The sequence below is a fragment of the Anser brachyrhynchus genome (genome assembly GCF_964034855.1).
Source record: "Anser brachyrhynchus genome assembly, chromosome: 4".
NCBI classification, from domain to species: Eukaryota; Metazoa; Chordata; class Aves; order Anseriformes; family Anatidae; genus Anser; species Anser brachyrhynchus.
In genome coordinates, this window is record NC_137698.1 from 45,641,021 (window position 1) to 45,663,098 (window position 22,078).

General features: G+C 43.8%; 1 protein-coding gene and 1 long non-coding RNA gene across 4 annotated transcripts in view; one reads left to right on the forward strand and one right to left on the reverse strand.

Moving 5' to 3' along the window:
- TNIP3 (TNFAIP3 interacting protein 3) overlaps positions 1–22,078 on the forward strand; it is a 94,379-nt gene that overhangs the window by 4,538 nt on the left and 67,763 nt on the right. Inside the window, exon 2 of the mRNA XM_080588727.1 lies at positions 17,860–17,999. Within this exon, the coding sequence (XP_080444853.1) occupies positions 17,860–17,999 (140 nt within the window). The remainder of the gene's footprint in view (positions 1–17,859; positions 18,000–22,078) is intronic.
- LOC308193736 lies at positions 1,170–22,016 on the reverse strand. 3 transcript variants are annotated; one of them, XR_013949885.1, is made up of 4 exons: positions 21,494–22,016; positions 20,884–21,012; positions 17,853–20,610; positions 1,170–2,715 (listed from the first exon to the last, which is right to left on the reverse strand). It is a non-coding gene; the product is annotated as an uncharacterized lncRNA (long non-coding RNA). The 3 variants fall into 3 exon arrangements; XR_013949886.1 differs by having other exon boundaries at positions 17,853–17,977; positions 20,884–22,016; XR_013949887.1 differs by having other exon boundaries at positions 20,884–22,016.

The following is a 22,078-nucleotide window of genomic DNA, read 5'->3' on the forward strand; positions in this document are numbered from 1 at the left end:
GCATGAGTAATTTCCTGTTCTAGGATTTCTGGTCTTTTTCCTCTGTCTTGCCAGAAGTGGGATTTTTCCTTTCTGACTTGTCAGTAGCAGCTGCAGTGATCAGAGCTGCCTCTTTCAGACTTAATTTTAAAGAGGTGTTAATCTCTGCTTTAAGGAAAAAAAAAAAAGTGATTATTTCTGCCTGCATTTAATAAATAACAACAACAAAAGTCATGCTGGACTAAATTAGTGTTAAAGGTATTTGACCTCATGGAACTGTAGATGAAGCTGGTGCATCAGAAGAACTAATGGCAAAATGTGTTTTAGAGTCAGCAGCTGAACTGTGATGCTGTATTCCATCTGCAGGAATAAATTAAGAACACAGTAGACTACTCTCCTCCAGAGTTGCATAAGTGTTTATCATCAAACACTTTTCTGAAACGCCTGCAGAATCTGGTCTTAGATTAGGACACTTAATCTGCTTTGAAATTCTCTTGATGCCAGCATCTGAAGAAGCGGAGGCTGGTGCACTTGCTCCTTCTGCAAAAGGCAAAGCCCCCCGAGGTTTCCCCAAGAAGGGCAGGAAAAAGCAGCCGCTGAGGTTGTGAATCAGAACCTTTATTTGAGCAATGTTTGAGAGAGACGTGGGGTGGGGTGGGGTGGGGTGGCGCGGAGGCGTGCCGAGCTCTTTGTCCATAGCCGCGGGGCCCATTGGTGTGCTTGTAGGACCATGGCTGGGGTCAGACGGGGTCCTTGTGTGCTTCCTGCTCCTCCGGTGGCTGTGGTTGTAGAAAGCTGCACCAGCCTTCAGTGGCCGCGGAGGGATTGGGCAGAGGAGGGAAAGGACAGTGGCAGACCTTGGTGTGCTCGGGGGTTTGTGCTGGGGTGAGAAAGGAAAATGACCAAAAAGAGCAGCCCCAGACGGTTGCCAGGGTCAGCCCCTGCATCCTTGGGTGCGGCTCTCCCAGCCTCACTCCAAGGCCGTCCATCTCACATCTCCGTGACAGCCAGGAGATGCCCACCATAGCCCAACCGCGTCATCTTCTGGCATGCTGTGGGACCGTGGTGGGGTGTGGGTTGGGGATCGCTTATCTGTCCTGTAGAGCGTTGGCAGCTCTTCCTTCCAGCTGAGTTCTCAAGGGGAGAGAAGCCAGGAGTGTGCCGTGGTCTGGTCCCATCGCCGTGTGTGTCTGTCTTTAATAAGATAAGGAACAAACCGAGCAGCATCCCCCTGTGACCATGGGCTGTCCCTGCCTCTCTGCCCAAGGGTCTCCAGCATCTCACCACGTCCGTCCATGTCCCGTCATCCTGATGGAGCGGTCACTCCCGTCCAGGCCCGAGCGTGTTACCTTCCTGCTTGTTGTGGACCGTGGTGGGTGTGGGTTGGGGCGATCTTACCTGTCCTGGAGTGTTGGCAGCTCTTCCTTCCAGCTGAGTGGTCAAGCGCAGCGAGGCCAGGATTGTGCCGTGGTCTGGTCCCATCGTTGTGTGTTTCTGGCTGAAAGAGAAGAAGCACCAAACGGAGCAGCATCCCCCTGTGACCACAGGCAGCCCCTGCCTGTTTGCCCGAGTCTCTAGCGTCTCACCGAGGCTGTCCGTGTCCCGTCGTCCTGATGGAGCGGTCACTCCCGTCCTGGCCCGATCATGTCACCATCCTGCTTGTTGTGAGACAGCGGTGGGGAATGGGTTGGGGCGATCTTACCTGTCCTGGAGAACACTGACAGCTTTTCCAGCTGACTTCTCAAGGGGAGAGAGGCCAGGATTGTGCCGTGGACTGGTCCCATTGCATTGTGTGTCTGGCTTTAATAAAAGAAGGAGCAAACCTAGCAGCATCCCCCTGTGACCACAGGCTGCCCCAACCTCTCTACCCAAGGGTCTTGAGTGTCTCACCACATCCATCCGTGTCCCGTCATCGTGATGGAGCGGTCACTGCCATCCTGGTCCAAGTGCGTCACCTCGCTGCTTGCTGTTAGAGTGCGGTGGGTGTGGGTTGGGGCGATCTTACCTCTCCTGTAGAGAGCTGGCAGCTCTTCCTTCCAGCTGAGTGGTCGAGTGTAGCAAGGCCAGGATTGTGCCATGGTCTGGTCCCATCGCTGTGTGTTTCTGGCTGAAAGAGAAGAAGCACCAAACGGAGCAGCATCCCCCTGTGACCACGGGCAGCCCCTGCCTGTTTGCCCGAGTCTCTAGCGTCTCACCGAGGCTGTCGGTGTCCTGTCGTCCTGATGGAGCGGTCACTCTTGTCCTGGCCCGATCGTGTCACCTTCCTGCTTGCTGTGGACAGCGGTGGGTGTGGGTTGGGGCGATCTTCCCTGTCCTGGAGAGCGGTGGCAGCTCTTCCTTCCAGCTGAGTGGTCGAGGGCAGTGAGGCCAGGAGTGTGCCGTGGTCTGGTCCCATCGCTGTGTGTGTCTGGCTTTAATAAGAGAAGGAACAAACCGAGCAGCATCCCCCTATGACCACGGACAGCCCCTGCCTTTCTGCCCGAGGGTCTCGAGCGTCTCACCACATCTGTCGGTGTCCCGTCATCCTGATGGAGTGAATACTGCCATCCTGGCCCGATCGTGTCACCGTCCTGCTTGCTGTGAGACAGCGGTGGGTGTGGGTTGGGGCGATCTTACCTGTCCTGTAGGGCGGGGACAATTGTCCGGCACAGTTCTGGAAAGGAGCGGCCAGGAGCGTGCGGTGGTTTAGTTCGGCCAGTGTCCTGTAGGGCGCTGAGAGCCATTTGAGGTGAGGGCCTGAGGAGAGAGGAGAGAGGAGCTGAATTCCTCTGGTTGAGTTTGTGTCCGGAGCGGAGGCTGGAGCCGCAGGAGCAGGCAGCCGAGCAGCCTCCCCGTCAGCACGGGCAGCCATCGCAGGGCTGCCCAACTGCCCAGCTGCCGTTGGGGCCAGCGTTCCGGGGCCAAGGCCGTCCCCGCCCCTTTGTGCCATGGGGCACCCCCTGCCTGCTGTGACATGGGCGGTGCATCACTGGGGGGGGGGGCAGCAGGGGATGCGGAGCCCAGGCCTGGGCCAGGCGGTGGAAAAGGTGCCCAGGTGTGTGCGCAGGGCTGCGGGGCCGTGCCAGCAGGCTGTGGGAGCGTGCTGGGGTCCGGCTGGGGCTGTGCTGCCTGCCCTGCAGAGCTCTGAGAGCTCCCCGCCGAGGGGGAGAGGCCAGGAGCGTGCCCCGGTTCGGTCCCGTCGCTGCCCGTGCGTGCGGCTGGAAGAGGAGAGGCAAGCAGAGGGGAGCCCCCCGGCTGCCCCCCATCTCTGCGCAGGGGGACACGTCTGTTCGTGCCCACCGTGGAAGCACGAAGGAAGAACTAAGTGAACAATAAACACTGAAAAGCCCAAAGCCCCGGGTTCTGATTCTGGGGAGGGGAATGAAGTAGCTGTAGCAGCAATCGCAAGAGCAGCTGCTCAGCAAAGGTGCAATGAGTTCATTGAAATGAACTTTATTTCAGCTAAAGAGTAAAGTTAAGGAAAAGCTAAGAAATCCCAAAACTCTACTAAAAATGCAAGCAGCTGAAGTGGTGTCAATTTTATACGTCATTTGCAGGGACACTTCCCTTAACAGAAAAGATACTCCTAAAGCAAACTCGGAAGGACATCGTTAAGATCAGTCTGACCTTTAGTCTCGGTGTGACCGAAATCAGTCCAATTTTGGGTCAGAATTCTGCCTGATGTCATGCAGGGGTCTCTGCTGAAGCCAGCGGGGTTGCCCGTGCGGTGGGGCCCCAGCCCCAGCGACAGACGTCAGTGACCTCTGTTGGTCACTTACAAGGACAAAGAGGTATTTGGCTTCGTTTGCCCCAAAGTAAATGCACAGAGCTTGCAGAGCAGCTTCCATGTTGCTGCATGAGCACATCAGGCTGTTGGGAACTTCAGCCCGCGTTCTTGTGGAGAGCCAGGTTAGAATAAAGCAGGCAGTTGTACTGGGGATGATGGAACAGTGCCTGGATGGCCTGCTGCCTCCCCGTAAGGAAGAGAAGGCACTCGTACACAGAGCGCCCTGTATTTTCTCCTCCTTTCCCTACCCACAACTACCAAACGTGTAAGAGGAAGTCAGGCGTTTCTTCCCCCAGAAAAAGAGGGGGAAAGCGTGCTGCAGGGCACGGCACGTTGCAGAGAACAGTGACCGATCTGGAGGCGAGAGAGGCTGCAGCGCGCAGCGGGAGGCACAGCCGAGGCTGTCCCACGTGGCCCCGGGTCCCCCTGAACAAAACTGCTGTCAGGGACGTTGCAGCTCTCTGCAGGGATGCTCCCGGCTGTGCCAGCCCGGGGTTTGCTCTGCCCTTGCCCCTCAGGGTGCAGCCGGCTGCGGTTTGCCGATTTCTTCGGCTTTCTCTCTGGAAAAAGGCACGCGTGGCTAGAAGCACGCCTGCTGTTGCAATCCAGTTAAATTTAACTGGAGTTCAATCCAGTTGGAGGCCGGTCACTAGTGGAGTCCCCCAGGGCTCAGTACTGCAGCCAGTTCTCTTTAATGTCTTTATCGATGATCTGGATGAGGGGATCGAGTGCACCCTCAGTAAGTTTGCAAACGACACCAAGTTAGGTGCGTGTGTTGGTCTGCTCGAGGGTAGGAAGGCTCTGCAGGAGGATCTGGATAGGCTGGAGCGATGGGCTGAGGCCAACTGTATGAGGTTCAACAAGGCCAAGTGCCGGGTCCTGCACCTGGGGCGCAACAACCCCAAGCAGAGCTACAGGCTGGGAGATGAGTGGCTGGAAAGCTGCCTGGCCGAGAGGGACCTGGGAGTCTTGGTTGATAGTCGGCTGAATATGAGCCAGCAGTGTGCCCAGGTGGCCAAGAAGGCCAACAGCATCCTGGCTTGTATCAGAAACCGTGTGGCCAGCAGGGCTAGGGAAGTGGTTGTCCCCCTGTACTCGGCTCTGGTGAGGCCGCACCTCGAGTACTGTGTTCATTTGGTTTTGGGCCCCTCGCTACAAGAAGGACGTCGAGGTGCTCGAGCGAGTCCAGAGAAGGGCAACGAAGCTGGTGAGGGGCCTGGAGAACAAGTCTCACGAGGAGCGGCTGAGGGAGCTGGGGTTGTTCAGCCTGGAGAAGAGGAGGCTCAGGGGTGACCTTATCGCTCTCTCCAGGTACCTTAAAGGAGGCTGTAGCGAGGTGGGGGTTGGTCTGTTCTCCCACGTGCCTGGTGACAGGACGAGGGGGAATGGGCTAAAGTTGCGCCAGGGGAGGTTTAGATGTTAGGAATGATGTTAGGAAGAACTTCTTTACCGAAAGGGTTGTTAGGCATTGGAATGGGCTGCCCAGGGAAGTGGCTGAGTCTCCATCCCTGGAGGTCTTTAAAAGACGTTTAGATGTAGCCCTTAGTGATATGGTTTAGTGGAGGACTTGTTAGTGTCAGGTCAGAGGTCGGACTAGATGATCTTGGAGGTCTCTTCCTACATAGATGATTCTGTGAAACACTCCCCCTTGCCCCAACTTTCCAGCTACAACAGGGAGTACAACTAAAACATGGTTAATCCAAAGCAGTAAAACCTGGTTTCTTATATTCCTAGAAATAGAGACAGGCAGTCCTTCAAGTCAAGCTGAGGTATCCTCCATTTTGCAGTGCTATTCTACAAGCCAGAATTGTTTTTGAGAAAGTCTAAGAATATTTGCAGGTAACACATGCATGCATACATAAAAAGCTTCTAGAAATTTAGTAGGCATACAAGTAAAGTCCTAGTCTGTGCACTGTGGGGTGCTTGAAGCTCAAATGAAGGCTTGAAAGACATTTGCTGCCTGAAAATTGTTACTTGAATCTTACTGATATACCAGCCTCTCCTGGAATACAAAGTTTTCTATGAAAAGCTCTTATTTCCCTGTATTTTTCAAGTTTTCTTCAAAACAGACAGCCCTGTTTTTCTCATTCTTTCTAGAAATAAGGTGTTAAAACCTTTGCCTGAAACATCATCCGTTTGTCAATTTGTCATTTGCTGGTGGAAAAGGGAAAAACCCCAACCTGAAATGTTCCCACTCAAAGAAAAGCAACCAGCTGAAGAGTGTTTCAGGCTGTATCAAAAGAAACAACTTCAGAGCTTCAGTAATGTCTACAGGTATTTGTTTCTGAAGCAGCCCTGTGTAGCTGGACGGCAGGCGTATGTGGCGTGTAGTGGGAGAAGGCTTGTAGGTGTGTGTGCGTTTAGAGGAAGAAGGCTTGCAGATACTCTGCAGAACACACGCAGGGTATGTGGGGGTGTGTGCAGGGGGAGAAGGCTTGGAGATACTCTGCAGAACTTTAATTCTTTGTTTTTCTGTCGTGTGGTCCCATTTTGCAAAGGCTTCCAGAAAGCAAGGTTTAGAGAAGGATGTAAAAACTCCAGGTGCCGCTCTGTTCTCTTCCACCTTCAAAAGTAGGAAACCATTCAACTGCCTCTGCATTTGCTCAGTCCTCATGTACTTAATCCTGTGTAATGGGTAACCTATAGAGTTATCACTTGCACGTTTAAGTTTCACTGCAAGTGCAGCACAGCGGCAGTCCGCCTGCTTCTTCTGCTGTTAACTGAGGACTTCTTGACTTGCTGAGCGTAGTCAGATTTTTTTACAGGTGTCCTTTTATTAAACACCTGGATAGAAACACGTAATTAAGATCAATTGCTAAAGACTAAGTTTCTTGATTTCAAAAAGCTTGCTCAAATTCAGAAAGCCTTAGCCCATTTCTTCTACATACACTGGCCACAGTATTTTGGCCGTCTTCATCCAAAATAAATCCCTGCAGTTATGTATCACAGTTGCCTATAATTTTTCTGGTCCCATTCCACAGGGATCTTTTCAAGTTTTCATTCGTTTTTCATTGATCCTTGTTTGGTACAATACAGTTAAACCCTCTGTAATTTTACTTTGATACTTATAGTTCTGTTCATTTTTTACTTTTACGTTAAAAATCTAGCCATCTGTACTATCTCTGTTCTAACAAAGATACTAAAGTGTTAATACCTTACGAGTGTGGTGTTTTTCCCCAAGTTATCAGGAAGTTATGATGTGACTTTGAAATGGCATCTCTTGGAATTTTTACTGTTGTGAAATTTCTCTTTGTGTTTAACTTTTAATATTCGCTATTACCATCATACAAAGTTAGCATGGAGGAAAGGAGAAGAGCAATCATATTTAAAATATTGTATGAGAAAGTGGTGACGCAATCTTATACGGTGCCTCTAACATATTTGCCTGGGAGTATATGTGAGCAGTGCAGGTCGCTGGGTTCAATTGCTGTATGTACTATTATTTCATAATGCTTGCGTAGACTGTATTTTATTTTACGATGACATCATATTTTGATTATATTAAAAGACTTTTTTGATCAGCACTCCTTTCACAGTTAGCTTATTTTTTATTTATTTATTTTTTAACTCTGTTTGTGGCCTTCTAGTTTTTGCTTGCTCTTTCTAATGGCTGCACTCATTCTTGTAAAATAATCAAGGCAAGGTTTCTTCATGTCAGGTAAGTCTACTATGCCCTTGCTCAGGGTTCTTCGCTATCTCTAATCTTTTCCAACCATGCGTGACTAAACTGTGGGCAATATTTCAGCTGAGGCTTTAACAGTGCCTCATGGAATAAATATTATTTTTTCCTTACAGCTATATCTTTTTGTTGTTCTGTTTGCAAGAATCGAAGAGCCTTTGGTTACGTGTCTCCTTGTACAGATTTCAGAATGTGTGAATATAAATGTGTATTCTCATACTTTGAAAACTGAAGGTTCTAAGTTTTCAGACTGCAGATGATTTTTCCCTACATCTTCCAGATTTAATGACATGCATTTTCTTCTTTAGACCATCTCCTCCCTTTATTCTCTTTTTATGCAGTTCTAAATAAACTTCCTAACAGCAGAACAGAAGACAGGCCTGTGAGGAGCTTGACCAAAGCCAAACAAATTATATATATTTGTCCAAACCAACCCAATCACGTATAATATATACTACTTGTTATTTGCAATATTATTATATAGTAATATATAATTTCTAGATCTTTTTTTTTAGACTATCTAGTTTTCCACCATGGAACAGTTTTAATTATGTCATTTAAAATTGAAGGCAAGATATCAAAAATTCTGTTTGTCTTGGCCAAACGTGAGAAGGCTAGCAGTTTTTTCAGTCATTTGTAAGTGATGTGTAAATCCATTTAGTTTTTCCATCTGAAATAGGTATCCTGGTTACTTGTATTTACGCCAGTAAATATGCTTGGAAAATATTCCACTGTATGTGCATATAACTGCTACAACATCGGACCTATTTTTTCAGTATAATCATCGATGCATATTTTTAATTTAAATTTCAGCTTCAACAGTTTTTTAAAGCACAAAGTCTACAAGGTTACAGTGTGTTTTCCAGCAATGAAGAATAAGTACTTGACTGAATAAATAAAGCAGAAGTGCATTGACTTTCACATCTGTCTCCCTGGAGGGGGAAAAGGACTTTGGATTGCTTTATTTTTAATATTGTGAAAGCCAGTTGTTTTGCAGGCAGATACTTGCTGATGATATTACAGTAGCAAAGTTGCCTCCAATTTTAGGAACAGTGAGTCTGCCTGTAAAATAGAAAGGTTGATAGTTTTTAGATAGTTTTTAACGTAACTTTGCTTCTTAATTGTCTTTTTGGAATGTACTCATTTGGGACTCTTCCTAATGAGCTCCCTGAAGCTGTGAGTCTATCTAGCAAAACTCATCTTGGTCACTACTGCAATGAAGCTCTTCATTATAAATATTAAAGGTGTTTTTTTACATTGGTCATACCTCCAAGAACTTACTGATTTATATCCTATTTTCAGTGATTGTCTTAAACAATAAAGACTTTGCTTCAGAGGTCAAGTCTGGAAGAGTGCGAAAAGAGCCTTAAGGGTTCTTAAATCTTTACAAAAAGAGTATTTGCAAACTTTACGTACCAATACCCAGACAGCTGGACCCCTGCTGGTGGACAGTCAGTACCAAAATCCTGCTGATTTCAGAGCAAGAAATAGTGTTTATGAACAACAGAAACTCCAGTACAAAACAAACCTGAATGACTATTTTTTGCAGCACAGTGTGAAGTAAGGCATTCAACAGAGGTGTGATGAAAGGCTAACAGTGTGAGTACTGGGGAGGTTATTGGTTAGTTGCACCTTACGTGTTTTTTCTTGTGGAACAGATTTGTTTGCAGACTATGTGGAGAAGGGGGTTCAACTCTCGTGTGTCAACTCAAGAGTCCTAACAAATATGTACTGAGTTGGTATCTAGATGGATGCAGCCTCTTTGCATGGAAATGTGCACCTATAATGAAATTCTGAATACATAACATAGAGCTGAGTAGTAATAATAATAAAAATCGAACTGTACTGGAAATGCTCTGCTCTAGGAATCAGCTTTAACAAGCCTGTGAATTGCCTACTCTTCATTTTAAGTTGTTGTCGTCGTGCCCCCCTCCCCTGGGTCCAGATTCTGCTGTGAAGGACAAAAAGTCTGCTCACTGGGCTGTGTTGGATTCACTCAGTGACAAGGCTGAATTACAGCTTTTAGTTTGTGTGAGGGCTACCTTCTAAACTCTGCTTTTTGATAGTCCAGTGACACCTACCAGTGGGTTCCCAGCAGCTGCTACTGCGTCCAGTCCTGTTCAACTTACTCATCAGTGACCTGGCTGAAGGACAGAGTGCACCCGCAGCAAGTTTGCTTGTGACACCAAACTGGGAGAAGTGGCTGATCCACTGGAGGGCTGTGCTGCCATTCAGAGGGACATGGACAGGCTGGAGAGTTGGGCAGAGACTCCTGATGAACTTCAACAAGGGCACGTGTCGGGTCCTGCACCTAGGGAATAATCACCCCCTGCACCAGTACAGGCTGGGGGCTGACCTGCTGGAAAGCAGCCCTGTGAAGGACCTGGTAGTCCTGGTGGGCCACAGGTTAACCATAAGCCAGCAGTGCTGGCTTACAAGGAAATGCTGAGAGAGCTAGGCCTGTTTAGTCTGGAGAAGAGAAGGCTGAGAGGGGATCTTATCAATGCATACACAAATCTGAAGGGAGTTTGCCAAGACAACGGGGCCAGACTTCCTCTGGTGGTGCCCAGCAACAGGACAAGAAGTAACGGGCGCAAACTGCCACACAGGAAGCTTCCTCTGAACGTGAGGAAAAACTTTGCTGTGAGGGTGACAGAGCACTGGAACAGGCTGCCCGGAGAGGTTGTGGAGTCTCCTTCTCAGGAGATACTCAAAACCCACCTGGATGTGATCCTGGGCAACATGCTGTAGGTGACCCCGCTTGAGCAGGAGGCTTGGAATAGATGATCTCCAGAGGTCCCTTGCAGCCTCAACCATTCTGTGATCTGTTATTCTGATTCTGTGCCTTCAGAGACACTGAACTCCGCAGTTATCTGTTGCTTGAGATCTCTCCTAATAAGTGCATGCATTTAGGGGAAAGCCAAGACTTGACTTCTGCCTTTTGTCTCACTTCTTTTCTCTCCTTATATGTTTGTTTTACTTTTTCACATGCTCTATTGCTTTCCCTACAGCATTTCCTTGGTTTTCCCAGTGACCTGCTTATCTGTTCTGTACAGATTAAGATGGTGATGCAATGAATTGTGGCTGTGAAGTGAAACTGTGCTGCATTTTTCGAATTTACATTTCAAAAAGTCTGACTATCAGATGTATGAACTGTATTTCCCATTCTTATTTTAGGCCATCTGCACTCTTGGAAAGACCTTGCTGACTGCACTGGTTACATTTGGCTTGCATATGGAAAGACCTTGCAATTACTGACACCCCTGCACTTCTCTAACACAAGGTTTGCATATATTATGGGAGTTGGAGATCCACTAAGAGGAGTGTATGCAGCTGTCAGGCACATATTTGGCATCAGATCTGGGTGCAGCCATAATGACAGGGAAGGTGGTGAGATGGGATAACATGGAGGGATGTGCAGTGATGTATGATGGAGGCCAAGGCAGGCAGAACTGAAATATATCAGCATCATTTGACATTGCATAAACAAAACGTTTTCTCCCTTTCCCCCAGCCTTGAATTAGCACAGGCTTCCAGGTACTTATTTATGCTCTCTTCATGGTAGCTTGCCTGTACTATAGACTGTTATCTCTGAACTTGACTCTGCATATTTATAAGAAGCTAGAGGCTTCTTAATGATGTGCCAGTTGCACTGGGAGTGGTGATTTTCTTGCTTCAAATAAGATATACGTTGGCACGTGCTGATTGTAAAGAAAACAGCTGAACTATGATTTACAAAAAGGTCAGTAACTTTCTTCTTGGAGTCTTGTATGCGTGTGACAGTAGAAATCTCATGCTCTTCAGCTTCTCACCTTTTGTCTCAAACATCTGGATTCCATAGACACATCTGCTAAGCACCAGGCTTAGCTATTATTATGTTCAGTCCATAGCTGAAGAGTCTTTAAAGCTCATGCAACCTAAGAACAAATAGCAAGAAAACATAGCTTATCCATAGCTAAAGTATTAAAATACATCCTACTAAATATCCCATTAAAGCTGCATCCTTGTTCAGACTTGAAAAGTAATTTTTTACAAAAATGTCTGAACACATTTCATCTACAGTTAAGTCCATATGGTTGTGTTGTGGCAGAGCTCACGCTGTAGATGGCACTATTGCTGTACACCAAAAGTGATCCCCAGCTTGCTCTTCTAGTGACCCTACTCCAAAGGGATTTGTTACAAGCTTTTGAAAGCATGTATTTGCTGATAGAAGGTGGTAGGGGGTTGATAGAGCTCCCCTCTCTGTAGAATTGAATGGTAGGAAGGAACAATGAGAGAGGTGTTAGGTTTGTGTATTTGTGAGATGGTGCTTTGAAATGCATTGGTTTCATAGCTCGTTCTCTCTCATAGGAGTAATAAAGATTGGGTCTGTTATTTCAGTTCCCTGTGAAAGCTGCGTGTGACAAGGAATTTAATAAAGAATTTCCTTATTTTCGTCTTTGGGGTTTCTGTGATAATTCTAAAAAGGCTACTATAGCAGTGATGTTTTGGAAAATACCAAAAATGAAAGCCAATGCTTTACAGATTTTGTCAATGTAAACATCTACATCAAATTTTGGAACATTAAAATGACATTTGCCCTGCAGAATGAGGATGTTCTTGGCAGGAAATGGGATGGACACCCTCTTATGTGGGGTATGAGTTCCTCTGGGCTTAGCCATGGCCTGAAATTTTGTGGGGACAGAAACCTCAACAAGGGAGTTAGAGCTGTTGAGTGGCTGAAGATCAACTGCATAAGCAATCCAACAGTAATTGGCTTTATTTATTGTGGTCAAGTCTTATCTGAAATGATTTAAGTTTTTCTTTTTGAGAGGAACAGCTGGAAGTCAGCCTCTTGCCTTTGGAAAACTTCTGTTTTACGAAGCTTTTCAAATGTAAAGGGTCTCAAAGTGACCTATTTTTTTATTAGTCTCCACAGGTATTCATTAAAACATGTTATACACAAAAATAGCCGTTAAAATCTCAAAGGGAGTGGGGAAACATTGCTTTCAATGTGTTGTGGTTTTTTGTTGTTTGTTTTTTAGGCAAAAATTACCTTTGCGTAGAGAAACAAACTTGGCAACCTGTCAAGATCAGTTGTGAGACGTCTTACCATAGTGATATAGATTAAAGCTTCATGAATACTGGGGCATGTGACAACATTTCTCAAAGTATTCCCAGAGTTCTCCTAAACTGTGGGCACTCAGCTAGAATGAGCTATGTCTATCATGAGGTTGTATAAATTGTGTTCAGTCATAAAATATGTACATATAGGAAAGTGATATGGTTTATTATAGGACATAAATAGCATATTTTTGTTTATATATATAAAAGAGCTGGGTAATGGACAACAATAATCCTAGCTATTCTAGGCCACATAAACCATGAGGAAAAAGTTGACTTTGTTACAGTGTGTACTGTGCATATAAAATTATAAAGTTCTTCAAAGAGTTGTTGACGTATGTTTATAAAGTCGTAAGTGGATTAAAGATACTTTACAGGTGGGAAGCAAAAAGAGTACAGAAGTCAGTACGATAAATTCTGGAGTCCCCAGAAGGTCCCCTGGCCTCATGTGGAAGGTACCCCTAAAGGGGATGCTGTCCAGTGGTTTGACTTTGTTTTTGCTGTGGGCACATTTGTTATCATTATGGTACTCTTACCAACTAAAAACATACAAGTATAAATAAAAGCAGACATCTTTGTAAAATATGTTCTCTGCTTAATTGTTTGGCTACTTCTGGCCAATTTACACCTTGAATGCTTTCAGGGCTAGGTATGAGGTGTAAAGAGGTTGGGTTGAGCTTGATGAGGTAGCAACATTGTAGATAGCGATAGGAACACTAGTATAAATCAAGCCAAGCTGTACATCGTTACTTTTGCTGTCCTGACTGTCTTAGTTGTCCTCTAGGTCCAACGTCAAGTGCAATAAGTAAAATTAAAAATAAATAATCCAGTGAATATGCTGGGGGATCTTTAAAAATGTTTTTACAGGGATTATAGGCCAGAGACTCCGTAGTAGTCTTTCCTCAGTACTGCTAACTGTATTTGGGCCTCTGGCCAAGTCTGCAGATGGCAAGGAACATTTATTCTGTTCCTTGGCTGGGCATAGCCCTACTAGCAGGTCTCCATTTTTTCTGCCAGCGTTGTCTTTGTATGTTGGTCAGGTAACTGCCTTGCTCAGCATGCCTGCCCAAGACACAAGTCAAACCACGGTCCTTTAGGAAGCATAAAATGGACAAGACTCTTTTGCTTGTACCTCTGTTTCAGCTCTTGCAGGTAGCTGCTACTTTAGCACGTTGTTCTGGAGTCCTCCCCCAAGGCTGGCTGCTTACTCATGTTCTGTGTCCCCCTCGGTGTGAGGCTGGCGGCCTCCCTGTGCATCCAAGTCACAGGAAAGGTGAGGATCGTGGTGCCTTCAGGGCAAGTTGTATGTGAGATGGTCCCTGCAGAAGTAACTGCGTCTTTGAGCCCCATTTGGGGGGGTGGGGCGGATTAAAAAAAGAAAAGGTTGAAAAAAGTAAGAAACTACCTTTATTTGGCTGTCTTGTTTTTTAAGCAGGTATATAGTGGGGTAGCCAATTCTCAGTGAGCTTTTGCTCCAGTTTCTGGAGATGGTCCAGAGCAAAACTGACCCAGATAAACTCGCTGGTTTCAAGGCAGAAGCAGTTAGAGCTCTAAGAATCGGCTAGATCTATAGAGAGTTTTAGAGGAAAATAATAAAAAGTGACTGAGATTCTGTGGAAGTAAAATACATTGGAAGGAAAAAGAGGGCTCAAGGACCACTAAGTTGAAAGAATAACCAAGAATGTGCTTGAGAGACACACACACAAAACAATAAAATTAGAAGTTCTGCTTCTGGGAGTGCATACCTGTTTAAAAACTTGCACAGGTAAGAAGTGCATTTAAAAACAAAAACAAACAAAACCTTTCATGATTAAGTAAAAAAAAAAAAAAGGCAGATGAACTTGCTGAGTTTACAGTAATCAACTATTTTTAAAGGAAATCTGTGATAGCCACATGAAAAATAAGGCAAAACAGCGTATTCTAATAGACGTATTACAAAAATGCTATTTTTCTTAGCATTTGGCATTCCAACTTCCCAAGTAAAACTTCCAAAGTAAACTTACGCAATGTTGAGGTTGAAGAAGAAAATATCAAGAAAGCAAGCCTTTAGTTAATTCATCAGCTATAAATAGGTTACAAAACATAGTTGTTTGTTCCGGGTGAATGGTTATAGGCAATTTTGCTTCTACAAAATTGCATTCACTACTTTTGCAGTAGTCATCTTATTGCTTCCCTTTTTTTAATATATTTTAGCAATCACAAATGCTCCTTTGATTTTTTCCTAGAAACTGTGCTGCAATTATTGGTTTCCGCCTCATTTGTCTCACAGATGACTGAGATATTGAGAAACAACTTCAGCATAAAATTCGTGAGGCCTTATGCTAAATATTCTTATTTATGCTCATCCATGCAAAATAATTTCTTTACTTATTCTAGGAAGTGTAAGATGACTACTACTTACAGGTTGTATTTGGACATATTATAGGCTGTTACTAGTGCTATCATGGTTACAATGTACAAATCAACCAGATAAAACACCTGAGTGCACTGAGTGCACCTGTCAGCAGTCACATTTTGTGTTCTTGTATTAACTGTATACTGTGTAATAGAAACAATATCGATATATGTGCTCTACTTGCTATCGTTTTTATCAAATACTGTTATACTAATATGTATATATACTAAATTTTTTTTGCTCCATAAAGCCAGTATTTGTCCTTCGTGAAGGATTTCTCATATTTAAACTAATTACAGTTATATTCCTAATTTTTGATGATTTCAAATTATTTAAAAAAGGGTAAAAAAACAAAAACAAAAACAAAAAAAACCTGCACCCTTTCTGGTTTCATTTTTGCTTAAGAGTCTCTCTGTCCAGATTGGTTTCTGTAGTGAGGACAAGGTTCATTAGCAGCTACGTTGCCTGCTATCACTCTGCAAAGATTTGATAGATTGTCTCAATCTTCCTGGTTCTTGTGCAGAATGAAATAAGGGACAAGTAGTCATCTGAAGGATTCTCTCAAAGAAACAAGGGATGGTCCCTTAAAAAATAAAAATGAATCAACTGAGATGAGTCCTACGGATCATAGCTTGAGCACATAAGACTTGACTGCTTGCGTTGCTTAGGACATCCTTTGGAACCTGACGTTTAGCACAGAGATGAGGTGAAATGACCACTTTCTGCAGCAATTAACTAAGTACAGTGCACTGGCTGCCAGGCAATAAGCAATGTAAGTCATTATACCTGGTGTACTTGCCCCTTTTTGGGGCAGGAGACTAAGTCCATGAATATACCTCTATGCTGCTCAGCTGTGAGTAAACATGCCATCTGCTTCAATTTTAATAGCATAGAAACAATTAGATACTGAAATGTAACTTCTACTTGAGCTCTCTGAATTGCTCTGTATTAATACACATCTCTCAAGTGGTATATAATTTTCTAGATAGGGAAATCTGGGCTGGAATGGGGGAATGCAGGGAGGGGGAGTAATTTTTGTCCAGCACATTAGCTTTGCATTCATACTTTGTTCATACAGTACTCGATAGAAAGGGCCTTAAGCAATAACTGGAAATGGGGATCCTATCATGCCATCATATCTGAAGATAAAAGGTATTTGAAAGACATCTGTGACATTCAGGGTTAGGCATGAATGTTAAGAGATGGGTATAAAACTTAATGAAGAAAATAAAACATGACATCTTTCCTAGTATTAATGGGGAACCGCGGCAGATCTGGTAATTGATTTTGTCCCTTTTTCTATATTAGGAGTCTGAAAACAGGGACAATGCATCTTCTGCTGACTCCTGTGTAAAACCTATCTTGTTGCACATTTTTGAGACAGTTCATTGAAAGCTGATGCCTAAGTCGAGTTGCATTTCCTATTGATCAATGTTTGCTTGGTTCATTCACTGTTCAAATTATTGCCTAGATGCTTAATAGGCCACAACTTAAAGCACAGAGTTGCACAAGTGAATATGCTTCTGTCCACATGTTGTCTTTTATTTTTTGTGTTTTCAAAGCTGTCCATAACATTCTCCATGGGAATGGGGAAGGCTATCTTAGCTAGCAAAGGTAGGGGAGGGTGTTTGAGTAAGATTTTGGCTGATGCATCTCTAGTGACACCTTGTGGGATGTTTTACAGAATCTTCTATAACTCCTTTTTACCTCTTTTTTGAGGCATAAATAAACTGAAAGGCTTATTTGATAAAAAGTTGTCCACATACTCCACATGAGATATATTTACCTTTCTGCACCAGTTTAGAGGTTTTGCCTTGTTTGTTTGTTTTGGTTTTGCTTGTTTGTTTTTCTCCTCCAGGACTGGCATTGTAACTTTTAGTTAGTAGGATAAAATAAATACACAACCAAGATGCTATTTGGCAATTAAGGACAGCAGAGAACTGAAAGATGATACTTGATTTGTCAGATTTTCATGGTGACTGCTGGATTTTCATTCAGTACATTTTCTGGAATTGTTACCTTATAAGCCAGATGTTCAGGTTTAAAACTGAGGTTTAAGAACTGATGCAGCAAATTAATTGAATTAATCTTTCCTCAGAATAGTACATTTGTTTCTCTGTTTTTTAAATTGATGTTATATACAGTACTCTTCACAAAACACCTGAAAACAATTACTGTTCTTACTGAATTCTCTGTTTACATAATCAGACCCCCCGGTGCTGCACTCTGGAACAAAAAGTACCAAAACAGTTAGCTGATCTTTTGCAAACAGCAGTTAAAGTGGAATCTCTGTAAACAGCATTTTGGCTCTTGATTTTTGTCAGACCATTTTTATTTATTTTTTTCTTCCTAGGGTGAAAGGATGAAGTCAATTGAAACAACATCCCCTTGTAGACTCAGCTAGTAATTAATTCAACAGGACTTCAAATTAGACTGTTCCTCTGATGAAATATTCTCAGCAAAAAGAGGTAGAAATAATGCACTTGAAATAAGTAGGTCCTGTGAACTATAACTGACATTCTAGCTTCATTTTTCCTTGAAACATCAAACCCACTACAGACCAGCACAAACACACACAAAAGGCATATTTCACTGTTCAAAGCGCTTTGGCATGCTTTCTCAACTATTTCTTTATTTTTTCTTTTATTTTTTTCATGTTTTACACTGAGCCAGGTAAGATGGTAACTGCCTTTCACTTGTTTAGCTTTGAAATCTAGAAACACGGCAGACTTGAAAGTCTATTACAGTTTCACCTTCCCTGGCTATGTGCCACTAAAGCTGTTCCTAGAACCTGAGAGCTTCCAGTGAACTTTAATCTGTGAGAGAGATGAGCTGAATGTTGCATTTTTTTCTCAGAAAGACATGAGTGTCATGAAAAATAAGAGTTGGATGCTTGTTTCTGCTCCAGTGAATTCAACGGTGACCTTTACCTTTCAGTTCAGTGGCTTCAGGACCATCCTGTAGATGCAGGACAGCTGCAGGGTAGAGGAGAGGGCTGGAGAAGGCCATTCCCAACGGTGCTGAAAGCCCAGGTGTGCATAGGTGAGGAGGTGAACTGGGGCGGTGGAGAGAACAAGGTAAGTGGTAAAACTAGCTGTCATTTCTTTTGCATGCAAACATTTGAGAAAATGAATGTTTTGCTGAGTGAAGTCACTGTTGCATGCCAGAAATAGCAGTCCTGTGTGCATGCGACATACCTGCTTAAAACAAACAAAAAAATCTATTATAGGCCCTTCTTTAAAATAGAAATAACTTTTAGTAAAGAGTAAGATTTAATTATGATCATAAAATAATAAGAGAAATAGCAGATTCATTGTTTTTATTCAGTGGTTTCACTGAATATGCCTTTGGAATTTCTGCTTCTCTTGCTTCTGTCTTGCATAGGCAGCATTTTGTTTGTTCTTTGCTGTTATTGCTGGACAATTTGGTGCCAAGTTATTTTTCTAATCTTCACAGTCAGTGTGTTGACTTCTGTGATTACAAGACGTAGCTTTGTTATATAAAATGCAATTGACTGGGCTGACAGAATGATGAGTATCTGGTTCCTAGTTAATACCCTGAAAAACATACCTGGCCTATATAAAATGGTCTCAATGGAATTATTTTTATCCATTATTTTCTTAATAAATGCTAATAACTTCTGTGAAGGTAATGTATTTCATAATGAATTTCCCTTTCCTGCAGTGCTTTAAGGTTGACTTAGATGTTTTCTTCAGTACAATTCTGAAAACTGCTGCAAACTCTGGAGATACAAACCTCAACCTGATCCCTCTAGCTATTTGTCTTACATGCTAAGTATACCAAAAATATTTTAAATGCCTGTTGGTGATGCTAAATAAAGGCATGGGAAAATACCAAAATAGAAGGATTGAAGAACAACAGAATTCCTTTCACTTGAATCAATATATGACATTACTGAGTTAACTAACCCAACTGAACTAAAAAATGCAAGTTGCAAAATTATATTGGTTTCTGTCACGAATGGTGTATTTTATATTTGATGTTAAACAAATATACTCAGGCTCCTTCTAGTGGATGTATATCTGGTATTTGGTCAATTCAGTTTGCTGGTTTGATTGTGAGTTTTCCCCACAAGCTCTGTCATTTGGTTAGGCACCACGGGAGAGAAAGAACTACTGGGAGCTCTGATCCCAGAGCAGATTGCCAATGAGTGTGGGTGGTTTCTCCATCTATTTTTTTTTCCTTGTTTTTTTACACGTATGCTTAGTTATAGATGAATTTTGAAACTAGTTGCAATAGTTTTCCAGAAGTGAAGCAGTAATATTAGCCTGGAGAAGAACAAGCAAGTAGAAGCTATGCTACAAAAGCACTCTGAAGCAGGTAGACAACTGGGATTGCAAAGTGAGATGCTGCCTGGAGGGCAGGCACGTGGGCGTTCAATCCACGGATGTCATCTTTGTCCAACATAAAGTCTGTTTCGCTTGGCTGGGGTGGAGAGGGGAGAGAACAGTTATCCCCCATCTGGATTACATGATTTAACAAAATTGTAGTAATGGTTGGGGCCTTCTTAACAGGATATGTTTTCAGAAGAACGCTGGCTTAGTGATTGAAGCTCTTCGCGGGTCTAACTAAGAATGAGGGAGGACTGAGCTGCCCCTGCAAGGGGTTGCACAAGGGGTGGAGGTGAGGAGGATGCTGACCCCGGGTGCTGCTCTGTAGCAGTTCAGCAACTGCCTGAGAGGAATATGCAGCAAGGGCACCAAAGGATGTCCTTGAGGCTGTTCCTCCCTGACACCTGACTCTCGTTTTGCTTGGGGGTAAGCAGGCCGGGGTGCCCAGCTTACCCCGGGGTGCCCAGCTTACCCCGTGGTGTACAGGGTGGAGGGGGGAGCAAATGGGCAGCAGGTTCCAGTATTCCCCTGTGCCTCATTTTGCCTGGAAGTGTACTCCTCTGTTCTCAGTGTACTCCTCTGCAAGTGGGGGCTGAAGTACTTGTCCTATGTGTGTGAAGAGGGGCAAAGGAAAGGCTAGCTGTTGCTTAAGCTAGAGTGCCTGAGTCATCTGGATACTGGCTGATCTAAGGCCAGTAGCTGTGTGTCCTCCTCCTTCCCTTTGGCCCCAGTATTTGTCCTCTTCTCATTTTTACTAGAAACTTAATTCTGCACCCAGTCGAAGTGTTGTAAATAGTATGTATCTGCAGAAGAGTTTTTGAAAACAGTAATTCAATAAAAACAACTTTTTTTTTTAAAGAAAATTTATAACCAATTTACCTAGGCTTACAGGTGAGGAAACTTTAGTGTGGGAAATATAGTAAGATAAATCTTCTGAAGAGTGGTTGGAGAGCAATGCTGGAAAAAAATAATGTACAAGACTAACTGTTCCTTTCATGCCCAGCAGAATGTTTTATCTGTGTTTTTATAAAACCATGAATGTGTATCTAGCTTGGTCCTTTGCTGACTGAGAAGAAGGCACCAGAAACTTGTCTTTGAGAAAATGCTATGGATTCTCTTTCAGCCAAGCACAGCTGTATTGATTTTTGCTTCGTCTAAACACACAGCTTTTCTTTTCCTTGCATTCCATTCTTAATTCTCCCTGTCCTTTCCTTAGCCACCCCAGGCCATCTTGCTTCTGTGGGGTTGTGTGATTAGGCTTTTAACTCATGTCCTTGATTCCATTACTAGTTTTCTTTGTTTCCATGTCTTTCTCTATATGCAGGCATTGAACCACCTGAGAAGAAGTAAAAAAGAGGTTTTTAATAGCTGGATCTAGAAGTCAGTCCAATAAGGCCTGTTAAAATAAAAAGCCATTCTCAAAAGCATCCTGTGAATGAAAAACAATTTTACAAAGAGAGGTGTCTGAGCTTTTCTAATTTAGTAGTCATTAAGATTTCACAAACAATTTGGTGGAAGTGTTGGCCCAGTTCTACAGCAGCTGCTTATGAAATAAAGCTGTTGATGTGCTTCATACTGCTTTCATTTTAATTAACATGTACTTGCTTACCTTTTTTTAATTTTTTGTTCCCTCTACCATTTGAAAGTGAGTCCTTTGAATCATCAATTACGTAGTTTTTCAGCGCTGATAGAAGCAGAGGATGGTGTGACTTTCTGGTATTGCCTCCTGTTGCCACCTCTGTAGTGATGAAGTTAAGCAGTTAATCTCGGTACAAAGACGATAGCTAAACACAACCATGCTCGGCAGCAGTCAGAGGACTCTGTATAGTACGAATGTGAAGCTGTGCGACTTTCTTAGGCGTTCTGCACAGAAGTAGACAGGCAGTGTGACTCGGTGAGGTAGCAGCGTGATTTAGTGGCAGAACAACCCTGTGTTTCATCCTCGGCCTGCTGGTGATCTTCCTCCCCGTAACACGGCACCAGTGCAAATGTACTGGTGTGCCAGTGCTCTGTGGGAGCCTCACTTGCTGGGCCATCACACAGTTATTCGAAATCCTGATTCCTGGAGTTTCGTAGCCAAGGCAGAAGGTGTCCCATGCTCTCACAGCCTACATATGAAACATCCCACGCAGTTCGTAACCACCCTCCTGCTTTCACTGTGTGTGGGGGAGTTTATCTTTACTAGAAACAGTAATTGCAAAAATGACCTTCATACTTACTGAAAGCGCTAGACTGCTCCACTCTGACTCATGGAAGGGAGCCCAGATATTGGGTAACGGCTTGCTTCTTGATAATCCATTTCTCTGTCGTCTTGTGCAATAGTTGAAACGAAGGCTAGTTCTGTGTCGGATTCGGTGTTGTAGGTGACGCATAGAGCCGCTCTGTCTTTGCCAGAATCTAGGATGAAGTGAAAAACTACAAAACCGCTGCTGACTGATGAAAGCAGCCTTGCGTTGGCTCAGCTGGGTTTCAGAGCGACGGCTCAAATTTCGGCGTGTCTTCTGGTTTCAGTTTTAGAATAACAAATCCAGTTCAGTTCATGCACATCCAGTTGAAATAAAAGCCACTGCTTTTATTCTCTAATCATTTTGCCTCCCTAGTGGATCCTTGGTCTTCCTCTTTACTGTTTTCTTAGCTGATTTTTGTTTTTTTTGTCATGTTCATCGGTGTTTTACTTCAGCAGGAAATCCCCTTTTTAAAATGCTATGTAATGAGTCACTACCTCTGTTTGCTTCAAGCTGAAGGGGATTCCAACTATTAAATTGTATTATTGCTAAATATAATCCTGTTCCATTGTGTAGGTT